Source organism: Wasmannia auropunctata, unplaced genomic scaffold, assembly GCF_000956235.1.
Source record: "Wasmannia auropunctata unplaced genomic scaffold, wasmannia.A_1.0 LD307273.1, whole genome shotgun sequence".
Classification (NCBI taxonomy): Eukaryota; Metazoa; Arthropoda; class Insecta; order Hymenoptera; family Formicidae; genus Wasmannia; species Wasmannia auropunctata.
The window spans coordinates 5,407-27,822 of NW_012055617.1; the positions used below are offsets into that span (position 1 = coordinate 5,407).

General features: G+C 36.6%; 3 protein-coding genes across 6 annotated transcripts in view; 2 read left to right on the forward strand and 1 right to left on the reverse strand.

Moving 5' to 3' along the window:
* Positions 1 to 22,416, reverse strand: part of LOC105461219 (uncharacterized protein C1orf112-like) — a 28,398-nt gene that overhangs the window by 53 nt on the left and 5,929 nt on the right. The window contains exons 2-15 of the mRNA XM_011707721.1: positions 15,478 to 15,646; positions 6,203 to 6,291; positions 5,667 to 5,813; positions 5,023 to 5,243; positions 4,321 to 4,475; positions 3,703 to 3,887; positions 3,357 to 3,502; positions 3,020 to 3,119; positions 2,478 to 2,649; positions 1,969 to 2,200; positions 1,355 to 1,691; positions 975 to 1,181; positions 444 to 848; positions 7 to 114 (exon numbers count right to left, since the gene is read on the reverse strand). Of these exons, the coding sequence (XP_011706023.1) occupies positions 7 to 114; positions 444 to 848; positions 975 to 1,181; positions 1,355 to 1,691; positions 1,969 to 2,200; positions 2,478 to 2,649; positions 3,020 to 3,119; positions 3,357 to 3,502; positions 3,703 to 3,887; positions 4,321 to 4,475; positions 5,023 to 5,243; positions 5,667 to 5,813; positions 6,203 to 6,277 (2,490 nt within the window). The 5' untranslated portion in view covers positions 6,278 to 6,291; positions 15,478 to 15,646. The remainder of the gene's footprint in view (positions 1 to 6; positions 115 to 443; positions 849 to 974; positions 1,182 to 1,354; positions 1,692 to 1,968; positions 2,201 to 2,477; positions 2,650 to 3,019; positions 3,120 to 3,356; positions 3,503 to 3,702; positions 3,888 to 4,320; positions 4,476 to 5,022; positions 5,244 to 5,666; positions 5,814 to 6,202; positions 6,292 to 15,477; positions 15,647 to 22,416) is intronic.
* Positions 9,099 to 15,205, forward strand: LOC105461218. Its single transcript, XM_011707720.1, has 8 exons — positions 9,099 to 9,281; positions 9,534 to 10,067; positions 10,200 to 10,790; positions 10,976 to 11,297; positions 12,311 to 12,659; positions 13,720 to 13,840; positions 14,019 to 14,176; positions 14,484 to 15,205. The coding sequence occupies exons 1-8, from the start codon at positions 9,099 to 9,101 to the stop codon at positions 14,545 to 14,547; spliced, it is 2,322 nt and encodes a 773-aa protein (XP_011706022.1). The 3' UTR covers positions 14,548 to 15,205.
* On the forward strand, positions 16,462 to 22,119 carry LOC105461217 (E3 ubiquitin-protein ligase LRSAM1-like). 4 transcript variants are annotated; one of them, XM_011707715.1, is made up of 13 exons: positions 16,462 to 16,696; positions 17,294 to 17,536; positions 17,880 to 18,293; positions 18,616 to 18,645; positions 19,256 to 19,357; positions 19,422 to 19,530; positions 19,626 to 19,787; positions 19,860 to 19,959; positions 20,147 to 20,390; positions 20,637 to 20,762; positions 20,936 to 21,130; positions 21,247 to 21,441; positions 21,542 to 22,119. In XM_011707715.1, exons 1-13 carry the CDS (start codon positions 16,571 to 16,573, stop codon positions 21,665 to 21,667), a joined length of 2,172 nt encoding a protein of 723 aa, XP_011706017.1. In that variant the 5' UTR covers positions 16,462 to 16,570; the 3' UTR covers positions 21,668 to 22,119. The 4 variants fall into 4 exon arrangements, with proteins under 4 accessions (XP_011706017.1, XP_011706020.1, XP_011706018.1 ...); XM_011707718.1 differs by having other exon boundaries at positions 17,880 to 18,263; XM_011707716.1 differs by lacking the exon at positions 18,616 to 18,645.

Consider the following 22,416-nt stretch of genomic DNA (forward strand, 5'->3'; position numbering starts at 1 on the left):
AGCAACTGCACAAAGCGCTGGCGAAGGTGTTAACAGCGGCGCGATGATTTCACTTGGGTTTTTCTCCTCTTCCAGCTTTGGCATCTTCTCCTCTCTCTCCTTCTCTTCGGGTTCCTTGTGTTCATTTATTATTATTAGTATTTTTTATTTCGCATTTTACTATTTACATATACATAGTGTCCATATTTACACAAAGAATTTAATCTTATTTTACAATTATATTCGAAACTATTCATTGTTCAAAAAAATATATTAAATCAAAATTATTTTGCTCCAAAGAGAGGATATGTTAATGCAACTTTATTCTGGGATAGTAAATGTAAAATGATCTTACATTACAGATGATCGAATCTGCTTGTGCACAAGATATAAATTTAGATTAAAAATTGGACTTTTGAAGTAATTATCTTTTACTTTCTAAGTTTTTTTTTTATCGTACTTACGTTGTACTCATAGCATCTGTGCTCATGATTTTTAACAGCTTCAACCAAGTATCTAAGATAATCTTGCACGTGGGTAAAACCCCTGAGGACGTGGGATGGTCTCGAGGACAAGTAGGCTTGCATAACATTGCTGATGCCGGGTATCTTTGCTAAGGCCGTCGCTATTTTGGCGACCAGTTGCTCCGGGCACTTCTGTCCCAGGTGCTCAAAGATTTCCAGGGCCTCTTGATGCACCCAGGAATGCTCGTCTTCTAACAAATGACAGAACAATTTAGTCAAAGTGGACGCAACACTTTCGACTCCGCAACGACCGAGACTCTCGACATTCTGTCGAAGAAAATGACAGATCTTGATCTTGCCTCGAGGCGGTAGACGGCTGCATAAATTTGCGACTGATGTTAGAATCTGAAATATCAAACGAACATATATTTAATATTAATTCTAATATTCCAATACTCTTGTAATTTCTGTTGCGAAAGAACTACTCGCGTCAACGAATAATTAGATAGACAAAATAAGTTTTTGTTATACCGCACAAAAGCTGTCATCATGAAGACTTTTGAGACAAGTAGCATCGAGCAAGACAACAACCATGTCGGTCAGTAGATCCAAATGCAAGCCCTCGTATTTGATATCCGAGTCTTCAACGATACTCCATATTTTAGTTAAAACGTCGATAATATTCTTGTTATCGCTATAATCTACCGCTGTCGTGGTACACATGAACAAGATCCGCAACTGAAAATCAATATGAAAACTTTAAATTTCTAAGCAATAAAAAAATAGGAAATTTATTCTAAATAAATTTTAAAACAAATTATAAATATGTTAATTATATAATTAATTATAAACATTTCTTATAGCAAAAGCAAGCGCACAAGCTTATTGATGTATCTAGTATTACGTCTTACAAAACGGTCCCAATTGTGAATTAAAGGATGTTCTTGCAAGTCTGAGAAAGCCTTCGGCAAATCTTCAATTTTACGGTTTAATTGTTCTAATCGTTCTCGTGAAAGAGATTTGGTTTTTGTCATTAACGAACACAGGATAGGAGTATAATAATCCATATCCGGGTCAGCAAGGTTCTCGAACAGAGTGGATTTCATATCTTCGTTCAGCAGATCGAACAATCTGACGATCAAGCTATCCAGCATGATCACTTCTGTGCTGTTACGTCGTTGTACTAAGAAGGCGGAAACTTTAACCAAATGTTTAATGTGATCGGCGCACAGTTGCGAAGAGCCGAGTCTTAAATAATAAATAATAACATGGAATTAGCATTAGAGTTCAATTGATTTATTTTTACTAAATATTAATCAATGTGTTATAAATCTAATAAGCAATTAATTATATATATATATATATATATGTATATTAATAAGTTAATTATAACACTAGCCAATAAAAAATGTGATGTATTGATTAAATAAATTAATAACTCATAATTAAGTTGTAGTTGTAAGTGCATTGACTAAGATTCTGTTAAGCAATTATTAGTATTGATGTTAACATAATGTTTGCTTACCTGCCAATAAAGCACCAAACATCCGAACTTAACAGAGACCTCCAGAAGTGATCGGACAGCAAATGCTTTAGTAAAAGCAGTTCGACTGCGTGAAAGTCTTCCGGAGGAATCTGACTGATCAAGCTGCAAACGATTACCAGAGTCGCCTCGTAAATGCTAACAGATCGTGGTCCTTCGCCGATCCCGCGAACACCTGGCAGTCGCAGATCTCCGGCGCAGAGTTGTTCGTCGACTACAATCGAGAATAAATAAATAAATAAATAAATATAAATAAATAAATGAATGAATAAATGAATGAAAGTGATTTAGCGTTTATTTCAAGTTTGGAATAATCAGAAAAAAAGACAATCAAATCCCAAATTGCAATTGTTATAATTATCGGAACGTGCGCAATTAGTTGTGATTTCAAAATTATTAAAATTTTTAAAATTCCATTAAAATTTCCAAAAGCTTCAAAGTTCTTTAGAATTCTTGAAATCTTTATAATTATTTTTCTTTTTGTCACTTACTATGTTCCATGTATGTGAAAGAAACATCCAAGATCGAATCCGAGCCTACAGACCAATGATGTTCGTACGACATGCCATTCAGTTTCATCATGATAGCGATCGTCAGTAACTGGTAATTTATTTTAACATATTGATCACGTGAAATAATTTGCCTTCCGTATTCAAAATATACCTGAAATACAAATAATTGTATTTATATTATTTTATAGAAAATTAATTTTTGTTCCTCATTATACAGGAATAATGTATAAAGTAAACTTACAGACGTATTTCTCTTCAAAACATTCTTATTAGTTATATAAATAGTTTTATATAAATGAAATTGACGAATATATTAATAAAATAATTCTTTTCAAATGTTAAACATAATACATTTACAAATTCATCATTTTATATAACTTTTTACTATTTTATACTACTTGCAAACTTACACCACTTATCATTTTATAAAAAATTAGAAACCGAATTGCATAATAATTATGAAATGATTGTATTATAAATTATTGTATATCTTTAATGCCCCTTTGTGTGATCAAACTTACTTGCTTAAAATCGTCACGATTGAAGATGATATTTAGAAAAGATGCAGCGTCGGCTGAAATTGTTCTTCCGCTACCTTTCGCTATCGTTAAACAGGAGTATCTGTAAAAAAAGAAGTAATAATAGAAATAAAATAATAGAAAAAAAAAAGAAGTATAAATAGAAATTATATAATTTCCCCCAAATATATTAGTATTCACTTATATCTAGAATGCTATGACATAAGACATAACGACGCTACATAATAATTTTATGCGATATGCAAATATAAGAAATTCTTGCAATCAGTTTAGCTGACTTTTATTTCGAAAGACTGTTGGTTAAAAACAAAATTGTCACCTGTGCATTTGTCCCAGAAGTTCTATCAAGTCTGACATCATCTCGTGCGTGAGAGATGCGCTGTAAGACGATGTTAATTTCAGGAGGATTCTCAGCAGGCGCATAGCAACCATTATATTTCGTTCCGCACTCTTATCGTTCTGGTCCTGTCGGTTTGTATATTTATGATTACTACTAATTAAATTTGTATAAAGATATAAATAATATACTTTAATAAATATTTCATTAATAATTAATTTTTAATTATTTAATTAATAAACAAAGTACAAGTATGTATGAAATATGTACATATTTCAATTCAAGGGAATCATGTAGTAAAATAAATCATGCGTGATATGTAGTGTACCTTAATGTTGGATAAAAGGCAAGACACGTCTTTCGTCATACGAGCGAGATGTGTCGTGATGTTGTTTGACTTGATTTCGCTCTGATGAACGATGGCCAGCTTGGCGAATGCCTCGGACAGCTCAACGAACGTCTTGGAGTCCATTCCGTTTGCAATAGAAGCGATGTTGCCGTAAGCATCAATCACTACGAAACCAATATATTTATTCAGGACATTTGAAAAGAATTATTTTGTCACGAGAGAAAGATTTATTAAATTAGAAATTACATAAAAATTTTATAAAAACAGAGATTAAAATCAAATTTTTTTATGACAATCAAAGAAAAGAGAAGATTGTGCATCATTTTTCTGTTAAGAGAAGATCGAACTGAACAAAGAACTTGCAAGAAATACACGCTTTGCTCTCAGCGAGAGACTCTGTGTTCTTTCTAAGAACATTTCTAAGTAATTTTTCGCAATTTTTAAGATACTTAATTTGCGAATCTCTGGAAATACATATATATAGATTTTTTCGTCTGTTATTGGAAGAAAATCTTAAGGAATGCACGCGCTCTAAGATAAGACTGAAAATAGTTCCCGGGTTAAAGAGTCGTTAGAGCGTAATGGGAGCGTTCTCACCTTTCGTCAACAGCTCCGTTTCCGTTTGCACGTCCGTGTCGAAAACGATTACGCCGTTCAAAGTGGCAAAGAATAGCTTGAAGACCTCGCCCGCCTTCGCAAACAGATTCCTCAACTCCTGCATTGCACCGCTCAATAGCGCTCCATATTTTGGACTGCACGATTAACATTTATTTTCTGTATTAGTCGAACTACGAGGGTTGTTCCGCGCAGTGTCATAAAAATTGCTAACAATGATTTATTAATTTATTAACAAAAGAATATTTTTAATAAAGCGACAATGACAAGCCACAATAAAGCCAATGACAACAACAAAAAATAGCTAATTATTAATTATTGGTTTACATTTATTTATGGAAACTAATTATTTATGGAAACTTGATGGACATTCAGCTAGTTCATATATAATAGGGGAATCCACAATACAAACTTCTATATATTAACGATAAGATGCTCACTTCGATTATTTTGCATGTGACGGAAAGAGACAAAAGTGACGCCGAACTCCTTGTCTGTCACGTACCCCTTATGCATATATATACGTACTATCTGTGAGTATATCACGTGACTGACATCCATTTCTATCAACGTAGATTAATTTTATACTTGGTTTAAATACGAATATTCAATATGAGAAGTTCAGGGTTTAGGGTAAGCGCGTCGTTTGTTGCTCGGCAAAACGTATCGATATCCGACAGATACCTGGCTTTGCAGTGCTCGAAAATTGTCCTCGTCGTTTCCGGTAGAATGTCACATAACGTTGCTACGTAGGTAGCTCGGACGTTTTCGAGCGCGGAAATGTGTTCCACGCATTTCTTCCAAAGATCGAGAAGTCCGTAACAAACTTGCAATCTGCACTTGATGCCATCCAGATCGTCGAGTCTCGCATTATCGCCTATTAGATCATCTATGGCTTTCACGATCTTTGATTCATCGCCAAAGAAAGAAACGAGAATATTTCAATTATCAAAATTGATGCGATAAATAATATCATATCTAGTCGAGCTATGAGTACAATTTATTTCGATATAATTGCACAAAAAGAAATCTTAATCTTTAAACGTAAGATTTTCTAATGAGTAAAACAAAAATTCGAACGGCAGAAAAATAATTACAATTTTAAATTGAATATTGTCGAAGAGAAGCTTGGAAAATTCTTTTAAAAATTTGGAGGCACAAGAAAAATTAAAGATATTGAAGATCATGAAGAAGTAAGTTCTGTTGAGACTTTAAAATTTATGCATTCAAACGGTTAAAACATATGGATATGATATGATATGATGATATAATAAGATACAATATAAAAAGTTTCAAAATAAAGATGTAATGGAATTTTATAAAATTACCTGTGACAAAAGATGCTGAGCTTTCGGCAAAACTTCCCTGAAAATTTTCTCATCGAGCAACTCAATTGAACACGTGGAGAAACATTGCTCTAGTAGCTGCAGCAAATATTCTGTATCGAGAGGGAGACTCTTTTCTTCCAGTAGAACGTAACGATTGAAGAAAGCATTAATTAAGGATTGATACTTGGTAAATCTTATTCAAAAGAAAATTGTAAAAACGTAAAAAAAATACCGACTGTATACTATAAATATAACTTTGAAAAGCAAATACGATGCTGAAAGAAGTTTTTTTTTTTTCAATATCAATAAATTTATTTATAAATTTTTCAAAATCGAAAGATATATATTTTCACTTTTTATATTTTATAACTGGCATCGGAAAACAAAACCATCATAGAAAATTTTTAAGCATCATATTTGCTTTCTAAAATCATGCAAATTAAATTGTTAATATTCTTTCGTATTTTTAAATCTTAGAGAATTGTTTAGATATTTAATCTTTGATTTCTTAATCATTCTTTGTATTAAAAGGATATTTGCAATTTGACCACTTCGCTGTCGAGATTAGTTGTATCGAAGAAAGCATCAAAATCATCGGATGACATATTCATGTCCACATCCAGATCTAAAACAATATATGTATATAAGTAATTTTATTATATATATCTTTATTTATATTATTTATAAGTATCTTTTTTTTCTCTCTTAGAAATTAGCATGCACAAGTACCATTAATAAAGAAAACCATTAATAATTTTTTACATCAATAATTCCCTTCTAGTTACAAACTGATTACGACAATCATAGATTGGGATATACTATTTTTAATTATTCCATCAAAACAATCATATAAAATACTGAATTTTTAATCTGATTCATTAAATCGGTTTTGAAAAAACTATTACAAGTTAAAAAAATAATTATATGTTACTTAAATTACAAAGATACACTGTGTACAATAGATTTACAATACAAATTTACTGAAATTAATCAGTAAGAAAGTACAGTAAATAAAATATAGTAATAACTTAAACTCTTCGCCAATAGCGTATTTTCGCAACAGTTTCAAATGGAGATCGATCAACCGAGGAGAGGGGAGAGGGGTGTAATCGGACCTCTCTCTCCCCTCCTGCTATCAATCTCGAATAATAGTTAGAAACGGGGCAAATCGAAAATTTCTTGGCAATGCTCGAGGTTGCCAAAGTTTGCTGATAAGGACGTCAATTAAGGCAGCTCCAAGCTCTAATCGTCGATTTACCAAAAGTTTCCGGCTGTAATTTCTGCGCCATCGCCGGCAAGCGAAATTGTAACCCACTTCTCGGGAGGATTTAACCGATCGAATCGATACGCGAGGTCGATTTTCCGAAATTTCCCCTAAAATGTTTCAATTGCCATAAATTGTTTCTATATAGATTATAATTTATTTTTTATTTTTTATTTAATATTTATTTTTTAGACACGAAAAAGAGAATAAGAGTTGTAGAAATAAAAGTATTACGGTCAATATTAGATGTCAATATAGAAAAGAAAAAATCCAATTAACGTGAGAAGATTAAAACGGATGACAAGAAGAAAAAGAAGAATGCAGAGCGACGGAATGCAAAGCGTGTGGCCGAGGTATAGACTAGCGTGTATATTATTGCAAAAATTGAGGGTCAACGGAGAAAAGACATCCTGGCCGAGGAAACGAGTTCGAAGTTGATTCCCTTCGTCAACGGGGCAAGGCCAATGCAAATATGAAGAATCCCGGTCGGGAGGAAGAGGAAAAAAAGGGGTAGAAGAGGGGGAAGACAAATAAGGTGGTCGCGGGAGTAAACGAGTGAGAAAAGAAGTCGATCCGCGCCAGGAATTGGAATGATCGAGCCGTCGGACTTGCCATGGCAACTGCGGACAACAAGCTGTCAGATGATGGGCAGAAGTTTTGATCAATAATACCGGCAGTGACTGGTTGCCTGCCGGCAGTTCTCGAGTTCGATATACGGGAGTCGCGCGAACAGTGATTTTGACTCCAAACAACAGCACGTGGCCTGCCGAGCCTGTAGTAAGGACAGAGGGTGGCGAAGGGGTTAAGAGAGGGTGGTTCCGACACGTGACGAAGAGACGGCGAGCGATGTGTACCAGGCTGAGTCACGGAGGATGGATTTGAGCGATGCGATTTTCGATCGAGAGATGCTAATTTCTCGTCCCTGAATTACGAACTCGAGACTCGAGCCGCCAGTCGGCTTTAAGAGTGGCACTGACTACTGATTGCGATACCGATGTTTCGATATGTCTATTTATTGAAAGGGTCTGACCTACTAAATTCGTACGAATATTTTATTATGCTTGAAATACAGTAAAGAACATAATAAAGTAAAATAATATTAGATGATAATAGTTTTCTATCTGTTCTCTTAAAATAACTTAAAAAAAAATCGATTTGGAAATATGGAAAAGATTGCAGAAAAGAAGCTCTTTCTGCTTCGGATAAAATAATTAGAGAAGTAATTATATCAATTCTCTAAATACTCCTCTACTTTTTATTTTATTTCAATAATGTGTAAAAATATATAAAAAAATAATTATTCGAAAGAACGAAAACTTTATGATTTAAAGAATTTTTCTTCCTTCTTAAAAAAATCATCTTTTTCATCGTTTTAAAAAATTTAAAAGCTATTCGCGCTTTTTCAATAATAAAATTATTTTCATTAATACATACGTAATAAGAGACTCGCGGATAGAAAAGATCAACTTAAATTTATAATGAATTGAGTAAAAAAATTTTGCTTCTCCACGATATCTGTCTTTCTAAAAACGAGTAATTTCCGTATTCTCTTCCGTACCATCAAAAATAAAGCAAAAATATTTCAAATGTACAAATTGAGGGAGATATCACGGTATACGTGTGTATGTACAGATACCGCGATATGTTACGTGGCCTCGAGGGTAACGTATACGAAGTGAGCGAGGAGTTCGACCACCCTGGCAGCGCTGACAGTGATCGTAATGACGGAGGTTAATGGTACCAGTACAACTATAGTGCCTGTGTGTTGGCTCCCGTTCAAGACGGAGGAAGGGATGGTAAGGGAAAGCGAGAAGGGGAGGCCTAGAGTGTACACCTGTGCCCGACTGTGCGTGTTGGTGAACCGGGACTTGGACTTGGTACACACCGAAGGTTGGTGGAGGGCAATGGATGAGGGTAGTCAGTCAGTCGGCGCCCGGTCGTGGCGTCGACAACGTTCCTCGGCGGACTCCACGCACGAGGATTGAAGAAACCTAAATACTATATTCAGAAAAAGACCCTCTTCCTTAACTCGACCTGCGTATCTATCGCCAGGGGGTTGCTACCCCCTGAGTGAGAGTCAACGAACAAATGCATAAATAAGCTCGACCGGAAGAGCTCTGGAAACCGTCGAGAAGACGCGTCGACAATGGGAAGACAATTGGCCGGGGATGTCTAACGGCAGAAGAGCGACGCGTCCCGTCAGGCAGCTGTCGTTGCAGCAGCCTGTGCCGCGTCGACAGCACTTCAGACGACAGCGATCGGCGGAGGACGATTGCAGCAAGTCCTTGCAGATCTACGCGAATCCAATCGCGCGGGGAAGATCAGCCGCGAATGTGACGGAGAAGCCCAAGGTGCAATGCGAAAATTTGCCTCCTTTTAATCGCTAGAACTCTTTTAATTGTCGCCTTTTTCTGTCAGACATGTAGAAAGCTTGTTCTTTTATCATTCAATAATCGAAGAACCCTTTTATACATTACGTCATATTCATTTTTAATATTTCTCTCAGTGCGTAATCTTGATAAACGTGCTTTATATTTTATATAATTATGTTGATATAGGTATGTTTTATTAATTTATTAATTATGTTATCGTACAATTGACAGGTGCGGGTCGCCTGGGGCGATGATCGTCGCGGCTGCGACAGTCTGGCCCAGGTGGAGGTGGTGGCTCGGCAGATCCCGGGTCGATCCAGACCGACCACAGGCCGATCTGGCAGGGCTTATGCCACCACGGAGAAGGCGTCGATTCTTTACTCGCGGCAGGAGCTCGCCGAGAGGCTGCGACTCGCGTGGAAGCACCGGGAGCAGAACAAAGCGAACATCGACATATTCCTGGCGCATGGCGTGGCAGTGGAGGAACGTTGCGATTCTCAGCTATCGATATCCACCCCGCCGACCCCGCTCTCCAGGAGGGAGCCCAATTTTATTCGGAATGAGGGAAAGAGCCAGCGGAATTCGACGGCGTCGAGCAATTTGGAAGACCGAGGGAAGGAAATGCGTGAAGATCGTGATAACGAAAATGAAAGATTATGCGGGAAGAAGCTGGAGACTGCGTCTCGATTGACGGAGATTGATTTGTCGATGAAAAGGGATGAGAAGGCAACGGAGAGCGTGGAAAAGAAGGAAAGAGATAACGAGGTATATATCTACATGAATCATTACACTGCTTAAAATAATGAATTTTTCTAATATCATCATTCCAATGTAATCATTCTTCATTAAAAAAATAATTAATAATTAGATAAATTACCGTCTTCTTAATTTTTTTAGAGACCGGCGGATTCGCACGATAATGTGGATATCGAGGAAGAGGAGAAGAAGAAGAAGACGCGTATAAATATCGACTGCACGAATCTTCATCTTTCGACGACCGATCAATCGCAGCCATCATCCGTGAAAGCGGAAAATGCGGACCCGGCGAAGAGCAACGCCGATTTCTCGTCGGCGAAGCAGAAGCGCGCGAGTTTTCACAGCGGCACCAATCGCGCCTTTCTCGTGCCGATGACGGAGAAGCCTTCTCCGAAAGGGCCTTCTCCGGAAGCGAAGAATAAGCTCGCACCGACGAAATCGATCGAGATCAGATGCGCCTCGGCCGACAAGACCATCATGAGATTGCCGATCGACAGGAGTGCCGCACTCACGAGGAGCTCGTCCACGGCGAGCCTGGAGAAGGCGAGGAGGACGAATTCCGCGCCGCCGCAGAGGCGAAATCTCGCACCCGCGGCGCGCGTGCAGGTGAACATCGTGATCGACGCGCCCGGTCTCACCGTCGAGGAGGCGACGGATAAATCGATCGTTTGTGTCGAAAAAATGCAGGACGGAAAAGATGCCGTGGAAAAATACGAGGAGGGCGCGGCGAAGGTAAGTGGTCGCCAGACGTTTTTTTTTCACCTGCATGGAATCTGGAAAAATTCACGGGGATTCACCTCGGCGATAAAGAATCCGGGGAATTCACTATTCGCCTCGCACGTCACAAGTCAAAGATTTAATTTAAAAAGGTAGTCGGATAAAAACAAAGATAGGGATCCGCGCAAACTGTTCTCCAGATATCGCGTGGCGAGCGGTCGATAAGATCGGCGCCTCTGAAGAGGCGATCGAGAAGCGCGAAGAGGCGTCTCCTCGCCTCGTCGGGCCCGAGCAAGGACGAAGATCGCGGCGGACGTGGGAAGGCCTTCGTGGATCCGAAAACGAGCGACGTGATCACGATGGTGTCGCTGGTCAGCTCGGCCGACAGCGACAGCGACGTGGAGAATTCGCCGGGCGACGATAAGCTTATCAATGAGCTGCGCAGCAAGCTGCCCACCACACCTATCATTAAGACGTCCATCAACCCCAACCCCAATACAGCGCGGAGGCCCATCAAGTCAGGTAAAAGATGCCTCCATTATATTTTTATATAAATAAAAATGTTTTGTATATATATAAATTGTACAAGTTTATCAAGTAAATATAACGATAGACTTTAAAGGCTTCTTATAAATCGTTAATCGCCGCTGTTAATCGCGGATTGATGCTTCTCGCGTCGCAAATTAGTATTTATCTAGCCGTGCGATCGCGTTGATAACGTACGATAACGTATACGCGTGCGGTAACGAGTGAGGCAAAGAGGCGTAGAACTATAATTGAGCCGACTAATTAGGAGAGACACGAGACACGCGAGCCGCACATAGTCGGAATAATTCCGGCTAGTCTATACAACACTTGCGTTCACTTTGCGATCAGTAAATTCTTAATTCATTTCATGGCAATTAAAATCGCTTAATTATTTTTTTTCATTAATTTCTTCTGTTTTACATAAAAATTTTTCAGCTCTAATCCAAACGGTTTACAATTATTTAGAAAATCGATTAAAAATACTACACAAAATTTGTTATTACATGATGAAAAGAGGAAAGAGAAGAAGGCACATGAAAATAAATTTTTACAACTTGCGTGTCTCAGAAAATATCAATATTTAGCGAATATCAGAAAATAAAATAAAATAGATACATGAAAGACATTTTTCCACATTTTCTATTTATCTTGTTATGTAGAGCCCGCGATTTGTCGATTGTACTAATAATGGACCACTCAGTACGGAGTCGTGCAATTTATGCGCATCGTGGAGACATCGTGATTGATCGTGTTGGATTAATAGGCCTGCCGTGTACGATCGAGTTTAGGCTTTTTACAAATATCGCATAGGTCGAGTCGGGCCTATATATTTGCCGAGTAACCCGGTTTCACCGTTTGCGAAAGACTGACAATGAGCCAAAATGATATCCAGCATCGATTTACTTTTGCGGTAGACCAAACATCATCCATTATCAAGCATTATTCCTTGACTTGGCCTTTCGCCCCGAGGAAATTTCACTTCACGAAGCGACTAAATCGCCGGACAGTTTCCTTCCAGAGAGACTCGTTTGACGAGGAGCCGACGAAGGAGGAGAAGCGAAACGTTAGCAGCAACGTTCAACTTCCCCGTCCCTTCGGCCTCGCCGTCAACGTCGCTCACGGGAACGGTGGTGAGGACCTGGAGGAGAAGGACAGCAGGACTGTCATCGATAATGTCATCGCGATTCCGACGCTGGTCGTCGAACCTGTGCTAATTCCGCAGGATCCCGAGAGGACGGTGGTACCGGAGGCACCGTTGACCGATCGCGAGAAGAGGTGCCTGGCGGTGCCGATCGGCGATCTGCACGACAAGAAGCGGAAGCTGCTGCGAACGCGCAGCACACCGAGCCGCCCGATGTGAGCGAGATCTTCTTAGTCACGATAAAATAAATATCTATATAAAAAAAAATAATATGACTAAAAATTATGTTACCAGCGTTTCGAATATTGAAATAACGATATCTTCAGTTATTCCAGCCCGTCAATCATCTCTTAATTTAATTATATATTTATCCATAATTTTTAATTCGGATAACAAAGGTTTTATTATTTTAGGAATCATTCTTCCCTTAAGAACGAAAGCATTACGCAAAATTGCAGAAATAACGAAAGCTCGTGAAAGGAGTTAGCAAAAGCAAACGGCCGTGCGAGGAGAAATGAAGCCCGTCGATTTGCAGTAATCGCGAGCTATCATCGTATCTTAATCTGTATAGAAAGCATTAGGGGGGGAGAGGAGGGATAAAAAGTTCGATTGGCCGACGATTTATGATATTGACGTCGAAAAAATAAAGTGGGGCGATGCTGGGGGAGGAAAAGAGAGGAGGAAGAGGAGGAGGAGGTCGAGGAGGAGGAAGGAGTTGGTTGGTAACGGGCTGGTACGGCCGTGAATGTTCGCATCCCGCGGATCGTGGTACGTCCTTCGATTGGTGCCTCCACTAAACTTCGATCATCATATTCGATGTCATCCGCGACGCCGTGCTTTGCTCGCTTTAGTTTAAAAGGCTCATAAACTGATACTAAACTCTGCAATTTAGCGAATATGCGCTCTCGCAATCTTGCATCTTATGAATCTCGCGAGAACCCTCTCTCTCTTCTCCCTTCGTTCCTCGTTCCGCGTTATCGAAATATTCTCGCAATTCTCTTATAATTCTTGAATATACCCAAATAAAGTATTTTATTAATAAATGCCATCCACAAATATATAATTTTTCCTCAAGAAGTTAAATTATTATTTACTAAATCATTTTTTTAAATTATCATTATAGATATAATGAAAGCCGACCTGGTCAAAATGTATTCGATTAAAAAAACGTATCCAAGGATTGCTATACAATTTGACCTTACGATTTTGTAATTCTACTGCGTTGTACGAAAAAGGGGAAAAAAAAGGAAAATGTGTTTCCGATGTGTTTCGCAGAGTAGCGGAGCGGTTGAATAACGTGCCGATGGAGATAAAAGAGCAGAGGCTGCCTCTCGTGATACCGCGAGTCGATCTCGTCGCGATTTCCGCACCGCCGATCGACACACCGCTTTCAAAAGTAAAAGAATCAAATTAAAGCTAATTAAATTTTACACCAGTATAACTGTATCATAGAATTTTTATGTCATATTTTTCAATAATATTATTACTGTTACCGCTATTACTATTATTAATATTATTATAATGCTGCGTGCTTTCATAATTTTTAATCTAATATATTTTTGGCTTATATACAGGAGGAATTTCTTAAAGAGGCGCTGCCGAAAGAAATGCCACCAGAGGTGATGCTGCCGTCGGAGCCACATTTTCAAACGACCAAGGAAAAGGAATGCTGGCATCTCTACAGGCGGATGTGCGATAAGGGCGTATGCGTGTCCTTCGACACTGTTCTAAGGTAACGAGTAATTATCGATCAAATCGAGAATCTAATCAACAAATCTAAATTAACTAAGAACTTAAAGTCTTAAAAAAAAAATCATTAGAATAATTAGCAAGTGTATAATATACGTGGCATTATTAATAAAACAAATTATCTCAGGATATAAAAAAAATTATTTAAAAGAAGAATATAAAAAAACATTTTCATAATAAAAAATAATTCGATTCTTAGAAAAAGAGACAAAATAGAATGCAATTAATTTATATTCAACTCTCGCAATTTTTTACATATATACGTGAGTGATTGGAAAAATGTATTTCAGAGGCATGCTAACACCGACGGAGTATCGACTGCGACAGAAGGAATGTTCACAGGATTTGCGATGAGATGTTGAATTGTTTATGACGTTTAAATACTTTTTTAACAGATTAATTATTGGTATTTGCTAGAATCGAGTTAATTGTCCAGAAAAAAAACGGTATACGATGAAATACACTATTATATATATATGTAATTTATATATGCAATTTATTAATTACAATTAATAAATTACACATATATATATATCTGTCATATATATTATAATTCGTATATATGATTTATTAATAATTAATCATTTTAATTGTGTGTACAATTTATACACATAGAATAAGTATACGAAAACGATCACGAGATAGCCATAAATTATTAATAATTGCTATCAAGGCCAAATAAATGACGCCTCGGTAATAATAATTAATAATAACAAATAAATTAGGCGCACATGGTAAAGTAACAGGCATAAACCGAATTACCTGAAATTAGAATGGTTCCTATTAAACCTTAAATCCTACTGCCTCTTTCTCGATCTTTTTATATTGCCGAATTAATTTTTTAATTATTTTTGAAATCTTATTTCCGATGATAGCCAATTTGATGTCAGGACATTTTTAACGCATCTAACGCATTTAAGTACGTAACATATATTTCACAGAATATGTCTATTTTCTTTTAATTGTACTGTCTCACAATTTTCGCACCAAGAATAAAATAGTACCAGTAAAATGCAGTAGTCATTAAAGAAAGAACAAAAAGATGACGTCGCGACGCTACCGCGTATCGCTTGATAAAAAGTGCAATTAAAGAGAATAGATCTTTTTCTTTTTCTTTCCTATACAGAGTTTTGCGAAATTTTTCTTCGTAAACGCGTATGTCGATATCGAAAAAAGAACAATGAAAAATCGTAACTTCGGAAATCGGCTCGGCTGTAATCCAAAGTTGTGACTTTCGAATAAATTAGGTATGTAAAATGAACAAGCCGAATGATCGATACTCACCGATCAGAGAATTTAAATTCCCTCCTTCACCTCCTCCTCTTTCATCTCTGTCTCTCTTCTTTTTCTGTTCTTCGTGAAGATTAAGACACACAGACAATTGCGAAGTATCTGTCTCGAAATCGAAAACGCGGTGCCGTCCTTCGCAAATTGCGCATGCAAAAACTGAATACTACAGCGAAGGGGAATCGTGAATCATCGAGACAAAAAGCGAGACAGGCGCACGTCTACGAAGTCGGACCTATGAATTAAGTTGGCGCGAAAATCGAGATGCGAAAATCGATTGGTGATCGTGCGAAAAGGAGCGCGAAAAGGAAAAAGAAAGATTCGGCCTAGAGCTTCGTAAAATCGTAATACGATGTCACAAGACGTAAAATGAAATTTCCGAACGCAAATAAAAATTATTTTTAGCATGACCTTCACGAGCTATGAACACAATAACGCTCTTAAGACGATTTTCGTGGAATAAAGCGATTTTCATTAAGACTATCTTAAGCAATCGTCTTAAGAGATTAAATTATGAATACCGTCGTCTGTATCTGAACTCCTTGGACTTTCAATCCTCTTTTCTCTATCGTCTAATTATATATTTCATATCAAACAGAAAAAGTGCATGAGCCACAAAGAACAGCCTCCTAATTCTTCATAATTGTACTGTTACATAAATTTAAAATAAAATAGCATAATTAGACGTTAAATTAAATCACATAATTATACGTTAAAGAGAAAAAAAAGAAAGATAAACGGTAAAAGTAAGAAATTCAACTGCAAGGAACAATAATTTATGATTTTCACACGTGGCTCCTCTATTCTGAATTATACAACACTTCAGACAGAGTACATTCCATTAATAGAATCACATTTTTCAGATATACTTTCAAGATAAATCAGTATAGCTAAATATTTCCGCTGAAATTCGATCGCTTAGAAACATTCTACCTATTTCGATGGCTGCAGGAGGGGCGAAAAGAGAGAGGAGGGGAAAAAAGAGCAGGTGCAAAAAGTGCAGTTTAAAGGGACAAAGTGACAGCTGATTGACAGCTGACCCGAACCTGGACGAATCTCGTCGAGGTGGGTTCGGCGCTGTTTTTATCACATGTTAGCTGCGCGAAATGAGATCCTTGTCCGTTTCCCTGACAACAGACGCCGAGCAAGGATGTCGAGGAAGCACGAGAGCAAGAAGGTCGACTACAAGGCGCGGCTCGAGTACAAGCTGTATCTGGTACGTAATTCCACGAATTGAGGTTATGATCCGTGATTCGAGCCAATTATCGGCGATAATTAATTAGCTAGTTAGTGTCAGCCCACATCTGGATCCCTTACCGTATCCTTATTAACAAATAATGACAAATAAACAAATTACGTATATACAGATGAGAAAAATATAACACAAACATCTGCAAATTAGATTTAGCAAATTGAGGTTATGAGTTCACGGATTCTGAGAATAAACTAATTATGACTAATTATTAATTTTTTAATAACTAATCAAAGTTAATTATTTAAACTGAGACACTTATAATCACCGTTGAATAATGCCTGTTACTTTACAATCGCCTTTGTATATGAAATAATGAGTATGTAATAAAATGCAATATATGTAGATTATGATTCATATTCAGAACGCGCCTTTATCGATAAAATGCGCACTTTTATCTCTGAAATTCTAGTATAGTATACGCAACGTAAACTACGTAGTATATTAGCACTCTAACATCGTTGTTAGCGCGTTCTGAATACGGGCCAATAAATAATTAGCAATTTAATGAAGGATAGTATTGTCTGTGTGTTTGCAATTGTTATTTATTTTGCACGACAGGCCAGGGAAAACCCGGAGCCGGTGTTCGATGTGTCGGAATGTGCCTTGAAGAACGTGCCGTCGGGCATCTATTCGCTTTGCAAGGTGTTCCGAAAAAAGATTTTGCTAATGTATGATAACAAGCTGAGCTCACTCTCGGGTGGAGGTGCCTTAAGCGACTTATCGTTGTTGACTGTCTTAGACATTCACGGAAACGAGTTTACCGGATTACCCTCTGATATTAAGCATCTCTCCTCCCTTAAGGTGGGTTTATCAGATTGATCGAAAAAGTCTATTTATTTATTTCCCCTTATTATACAAGATAAAATACATAGAGAGGAAGATAGAAAACGGTGTAATTTTCCTGGCAAAATATTATATAAAGACCTCCATACAAAATCTTTATGTATTAGATACAAGTAATAAAACATAAAAAAAGTTTATTTAACAAACGAAGAGAAGCTAATTATCGATCAACTATTACATAAGTAATTTTTGTTGTTGTATATTATCTTTGCTATGTGTAGAATCGATAATATTAAAATATGAAATAATAATTATAATTTGAATAAGATTAAAATATGACTTATTCTATTTTTTTTTTTAGGAGCTTTATTTGCAAGACAACAACCTCCGCAAACTGCCCAATGAAGTAGTGTACTTGAATAAATTAACAATTTTGAATGTCTCGAGGAATAACCTGAAGCAGCTGCCCGACGGCATCGGGCAGCTGCAGCAGCTCAACACTCTCGATATTAGCCACAACAAATCGCTGCATAAGCTGCCCCAATTTCTGGGCTATGCCCAACAACTGACGAGTCTAAATATCGACGGGTTAAACCTGTCGTATCCACCTCAGGATATTTTGGACGGCGGCGCGATAGTGATTGTCGCGTTTCTGGCGAACGAAAGCGGCATCGAGTACTCGCCGGAGGACTCGGTATCGGAGACCGATATTTCAAGGGATATGAGCTCGGACGACATGCAGACGGTATACCGTAATAAGAGTAACGACGTGCAGGTATTATAATGTAGTGCATGAATACAGTGTTGTGAAATAAGTTATGAGATTATGTTAGTACCTGTATATAATTTGTTATTATACATCGTAAAACATACGTCGCCAAATTGATCGAAAATAAGGAAGGATTATTTAAATATTTACTGTCTTAGAAACATATATTCTTTTTGACTAAACGATGAGTTCCCTTTCTCTCCCCCTCCCTCCTTCAGCATATTTTGAAAAATTTTACAGAAATTGATCAATTTTGCGAGTATCTATGATTTAGACATAATGTGTTTTCGATGTTTGCGCATATTCACAATTTTTCTTTTTTTTTTAGGCAACATTACAGAAGCTAAATGAAATGAAGGCATGTGGACGCTTCTTTGAGTTTCGTATGCTTCTCACTTTGTCGACCATTTAATTTATTATTACCTAATAATAAGTTGATTTGGAAGGCGCTCAGTGCAATAATAATTTAACTTACAAAAAGTAAATGAACAAAAATCTTGAACCGATAACAAATTTTTTTATAATGTGATCAATTTTGTTCATTTATTTTTATATTTTAAATCACTTTGTGCCCAGCGCCTCGCTTATATTCATTAAGTAATTCCACTGCTAAAACTAAAATGCCGACTTCTTATTCCATCCAAACTCTTGTTATTTATTTCTTTTTCTTTTATTTTGTTTGCAGCATTTTTTCGAATATCTGTATAACATTTGTTTTTATTTACATTTTGCTCATCTAATTTATCTGTGATTTTTCTACGCAACAAAAATCGATTGAAAATTTACACATCTGTGAGAATAGATTTTAATAGATTAATTTTAAAACATTGCTAGCAACAGACTAATAAAGAATTTTTTCTTTTTTATTCGTATAAGAGTGATATTGTAAAAAAGCACATCTTTTTTATTAACTTGTTACATAACATGCCGATACCGATGCCGTGATAATAAAATTCATTTTTCGACAGAAATATCGGCAAAACGCCTTGTTGGAAGTGGAGAAAAACATGAAGCAACAGCAGGAGTACGAGATAGAGGTGCAATCCATGCTCAAGGCTCATAGGAAGAAGGTGAATTAAGTGCACGCAAAAATTGTAGGCATCTTAAACATGAGAGACTGTTGCGTTTTTATAGCTTTTAGAGGACGTAGCGTTACAGCAGATACAATTGGAGCAAGAGCTCGAGAAAGTTCAGCAGGAAAGGGACACAAATAGGGCGCGTTTACTTTCGTATATTTACAATGGTATAATTTCAATCTCTAATTCCGTACAAAATGTACTAATTTAGTAAACATGAAAAGTATAAGTATAAATATATGAACGAACTATTCCCTTTTAGCGGAGAGAGAGGCCGATAACGTGATTAAAGAATTTCTGAGAAACAGCGAGGAAGATAGGCAGAGTCAGGCCGAGTTAGTGGAGCGGGAGAAGCAAGAAGAGATGCAACTGTTAAGCTCCTGTCACTCGGAACAGTTCATGCTACGTACGAAAGACACCCTTTGTAAGTATCAAAGACAAAGATTACACGCGAAATCAAGATCGTTCACGCACTGAATACAAATTTGTTTTGCAGTTTCAATGGAGAAATTGTTGGAGGAGGAAATGTGCAGAACAAGGAAATGGGAAGAGCATATCAAATGTAGAGACTACGCCGTACAATCCTTGCTTACGCTGTCAGTAACAATTCTAAATTTTTCTTTACATTTGCTTTCTTACGAGAGTCAGTCGTGACTATAAAGAATACACAAAAAAAGATGTTTTAAATATATATTTCATTTCAATGACGAGCGATCAATTTTATTGGTCGTTATTATATAACAAGAATAAGTCGAGAGGAATAAAGTAAAAATTCGAATTTAGGGAGGTGATTAACAACGATCACTTGGCACAGATAGTGCACGATCAGGAAAAAAGTAGACAAGATCTTGTCGATAGATTACGACAGGATGAAGTTTTGCAGAAAGCGGCAGTTGCCGCGTTGTTGGAACGGAGCGATGCGCGTTCCTGGAGCATTATTCAGCAAATGAATCTGGTGCAGTCGCAATTGGCTGCGCTCACTAATATCGAACTCGAGAGACGGAAGTTAGAGATCAACCAACAGCTTGTAAGTGTATAATTCTACGTTATTATCGTTAAATGAGAATTTTAAAAAATATCTCTTGCTACCATAACTTATAATTATACAGATCGTAATAAAAATCGCCAGACTTTTTATTTTCTAGAAGTTAAATATTTAATTGTCAATCTAAAAAAATTTTAGTTTCTTAAATATAATAAGGGGATATAATTTTATATATAATTACATATATATACCTATAATTTATAAAATTTATATACGTATTTTTTGTAGAATGAGATCGCTGATAGACGCGTGACTTTAACAGCTATTCTGATCGACTTATTGGAACAGCAAACGAACAGGAGAGCCCAACTATTGGAAACAATCAATACGATAGAACAACAGCGATGCATCTCCGTAAATATATATCTCATTTTCCTAAAAATGTTGATTTAATATCCTATTTCTTTTTTTGTAAAGTCAATAAATATTAATGAGTTTAATTATAGTTATAATTAAACAATGATAAAACAAGAATGTTAGAAGTGATGAAGTAATAAAGCGATAAAATAGTTAAAAAATATTGATAGAGCGCGAGACGTGGCAGCCAATTCTGGCTGATGCAATATCAATCTCTGATGGAAGCTCGACCGCAAGGATTACTAGAGATGTTGGAACCTATGCTAGTACGACATGTGGCGATAGCAGGAGCTTTGCACTGCCTTCCATTCTTGGCCACTTTGCCATCTATGTTACCGGACATCAGCGACGAACAATTAAAAGATGTATGCATGTGTCGTCAAACTTTTAAAATTTCGCTTTAAAATATTGTATATATAAAATTCAAGTATTCTTTAATCTAAAATGTGTTACTTATGTTATATTGCTTTGTGTTTTGTAGATTGGCATAAGTTGCGAGAGTGATCGCGCCGCCATAATGCTGGCGGTTGAAAATTATTTGGCAGAAGTTAAATTGAATGACGCCAGGTCGCCTGTGACGGCATCCGCGCCTCTCGAAGAGGCATCGACCAGCAATCAAGACAATTCTATTCAGAATGTCAATATAGTCGAATGCGTAATCTGCTTGGATTTACAAGTAAATATATGTTTTATATAAATATATATGCAGGATTTCAATACGCAATATTCATTGAAATTATTTTACTATTGTAATCTCGTGTTCTCTCTTTTTGCAGTGCGAGGTAATTTTTCTACCTTGTGGACACTTCTGCTGTTGCTCCATTTGCGCGGACAAAGTTTCTGCAGAATGTCCAATGTGCAGGAGTTCAATAGAACGCAAAGTTCGAGTTGTGCAGCCTTAAATTTATAAAAAAAAATTCCCTGTTTTATTCAGCTTATTCCCAAATAATATTTCAATGATACTTCTCGAGAGTATCAAAAAATGCGCTATTCTTCCTGGTCTGTGATTACGCACGTCAACAAACTGTTTTCAATAATAGTGGAAGGTATAACGCGCACAAGTTATATTTACCACTAATATAATGCTCATAAATGTCGATATGCGGAAAATGTATATTATATATTGTGATTCACAAAATTGTTCAATTGATCAATTTCGTGAGCAACTAGCTTTTTTACTATAAAATCGTTTTCCATCGGAAATTGTTCGATCGAATTTGATATTGACGTAGCGAAGTAGTCGAAACAACATTCCACGAGCATTGTACTTTAACTGTCTCGATTGATTATTTAAACGATAGATGAAATGATAAATTAACTTTCCAGAAAAATATTTAATTAAAATTTGAATTTACACCGTTCTTATATTTCTCTTTCTCTTATCCAAAAATATTTTAAAAAAAGACGATCAACTATTTTGATCAATTTAACATATTTCACAAAAGACACAATAGATTATAGATTGTGTGAATCTCTATGCTTTATCATAATATGTTGTCGTAAATATTATACTGTACTATATTTTACACTGATTTTCACATAAATCATGTGTATATATTTAATAAAAAGAGCACAAATTTACAGTTAAATTAAAATTATTTTAGTCGCACATAATTTTATATATATATATATAAACTTATATACATAATAT

Coding starts and splice junctions, on each gene's coding strand:
- LOC105461218 (XM_011707720.1), top strand. CDS start 9,099: ATGTCTAACGGCAGAAGAGCGACGCGTCCCGTCAGGCAGCTGTCGTTG. Junction 10,791..10,975: donor ACGAGGAGGGCGCGGCGAAG/GTAAGTGGTCGC, acceptor ACTGTTCTCCAG/ATATCGCGTGGCGAGCGGTC. Junction 14,177..14,483: donor TCCTTCGACACTGTTCTAAG/GTAACGAGTAAT, acceptor AATGTATTTCAG/AGGCATGCTAACACCGACGG.
- LOC105461217 (XM_011707715.1), top strand. CDS start 16,571: ATGTTAGCTGCGCGAAATGAGATCCTTGTCCGTTTCCCTGACAACAGA. Junction 19,531..19,625: donor ACTTTCGTATATTTACAATG/GTATAATTTCAA, acceptor ATTCCCTTTTAG/CGGAGAGAGAGGCCGATAAC. Junction 21,442..21,541: donor TAATCTGCTTGGATTTACAA/GTAAATATATGT, acceptor CTCTTTTTGCAG/TGCGAGGTAATTTTTCTACC.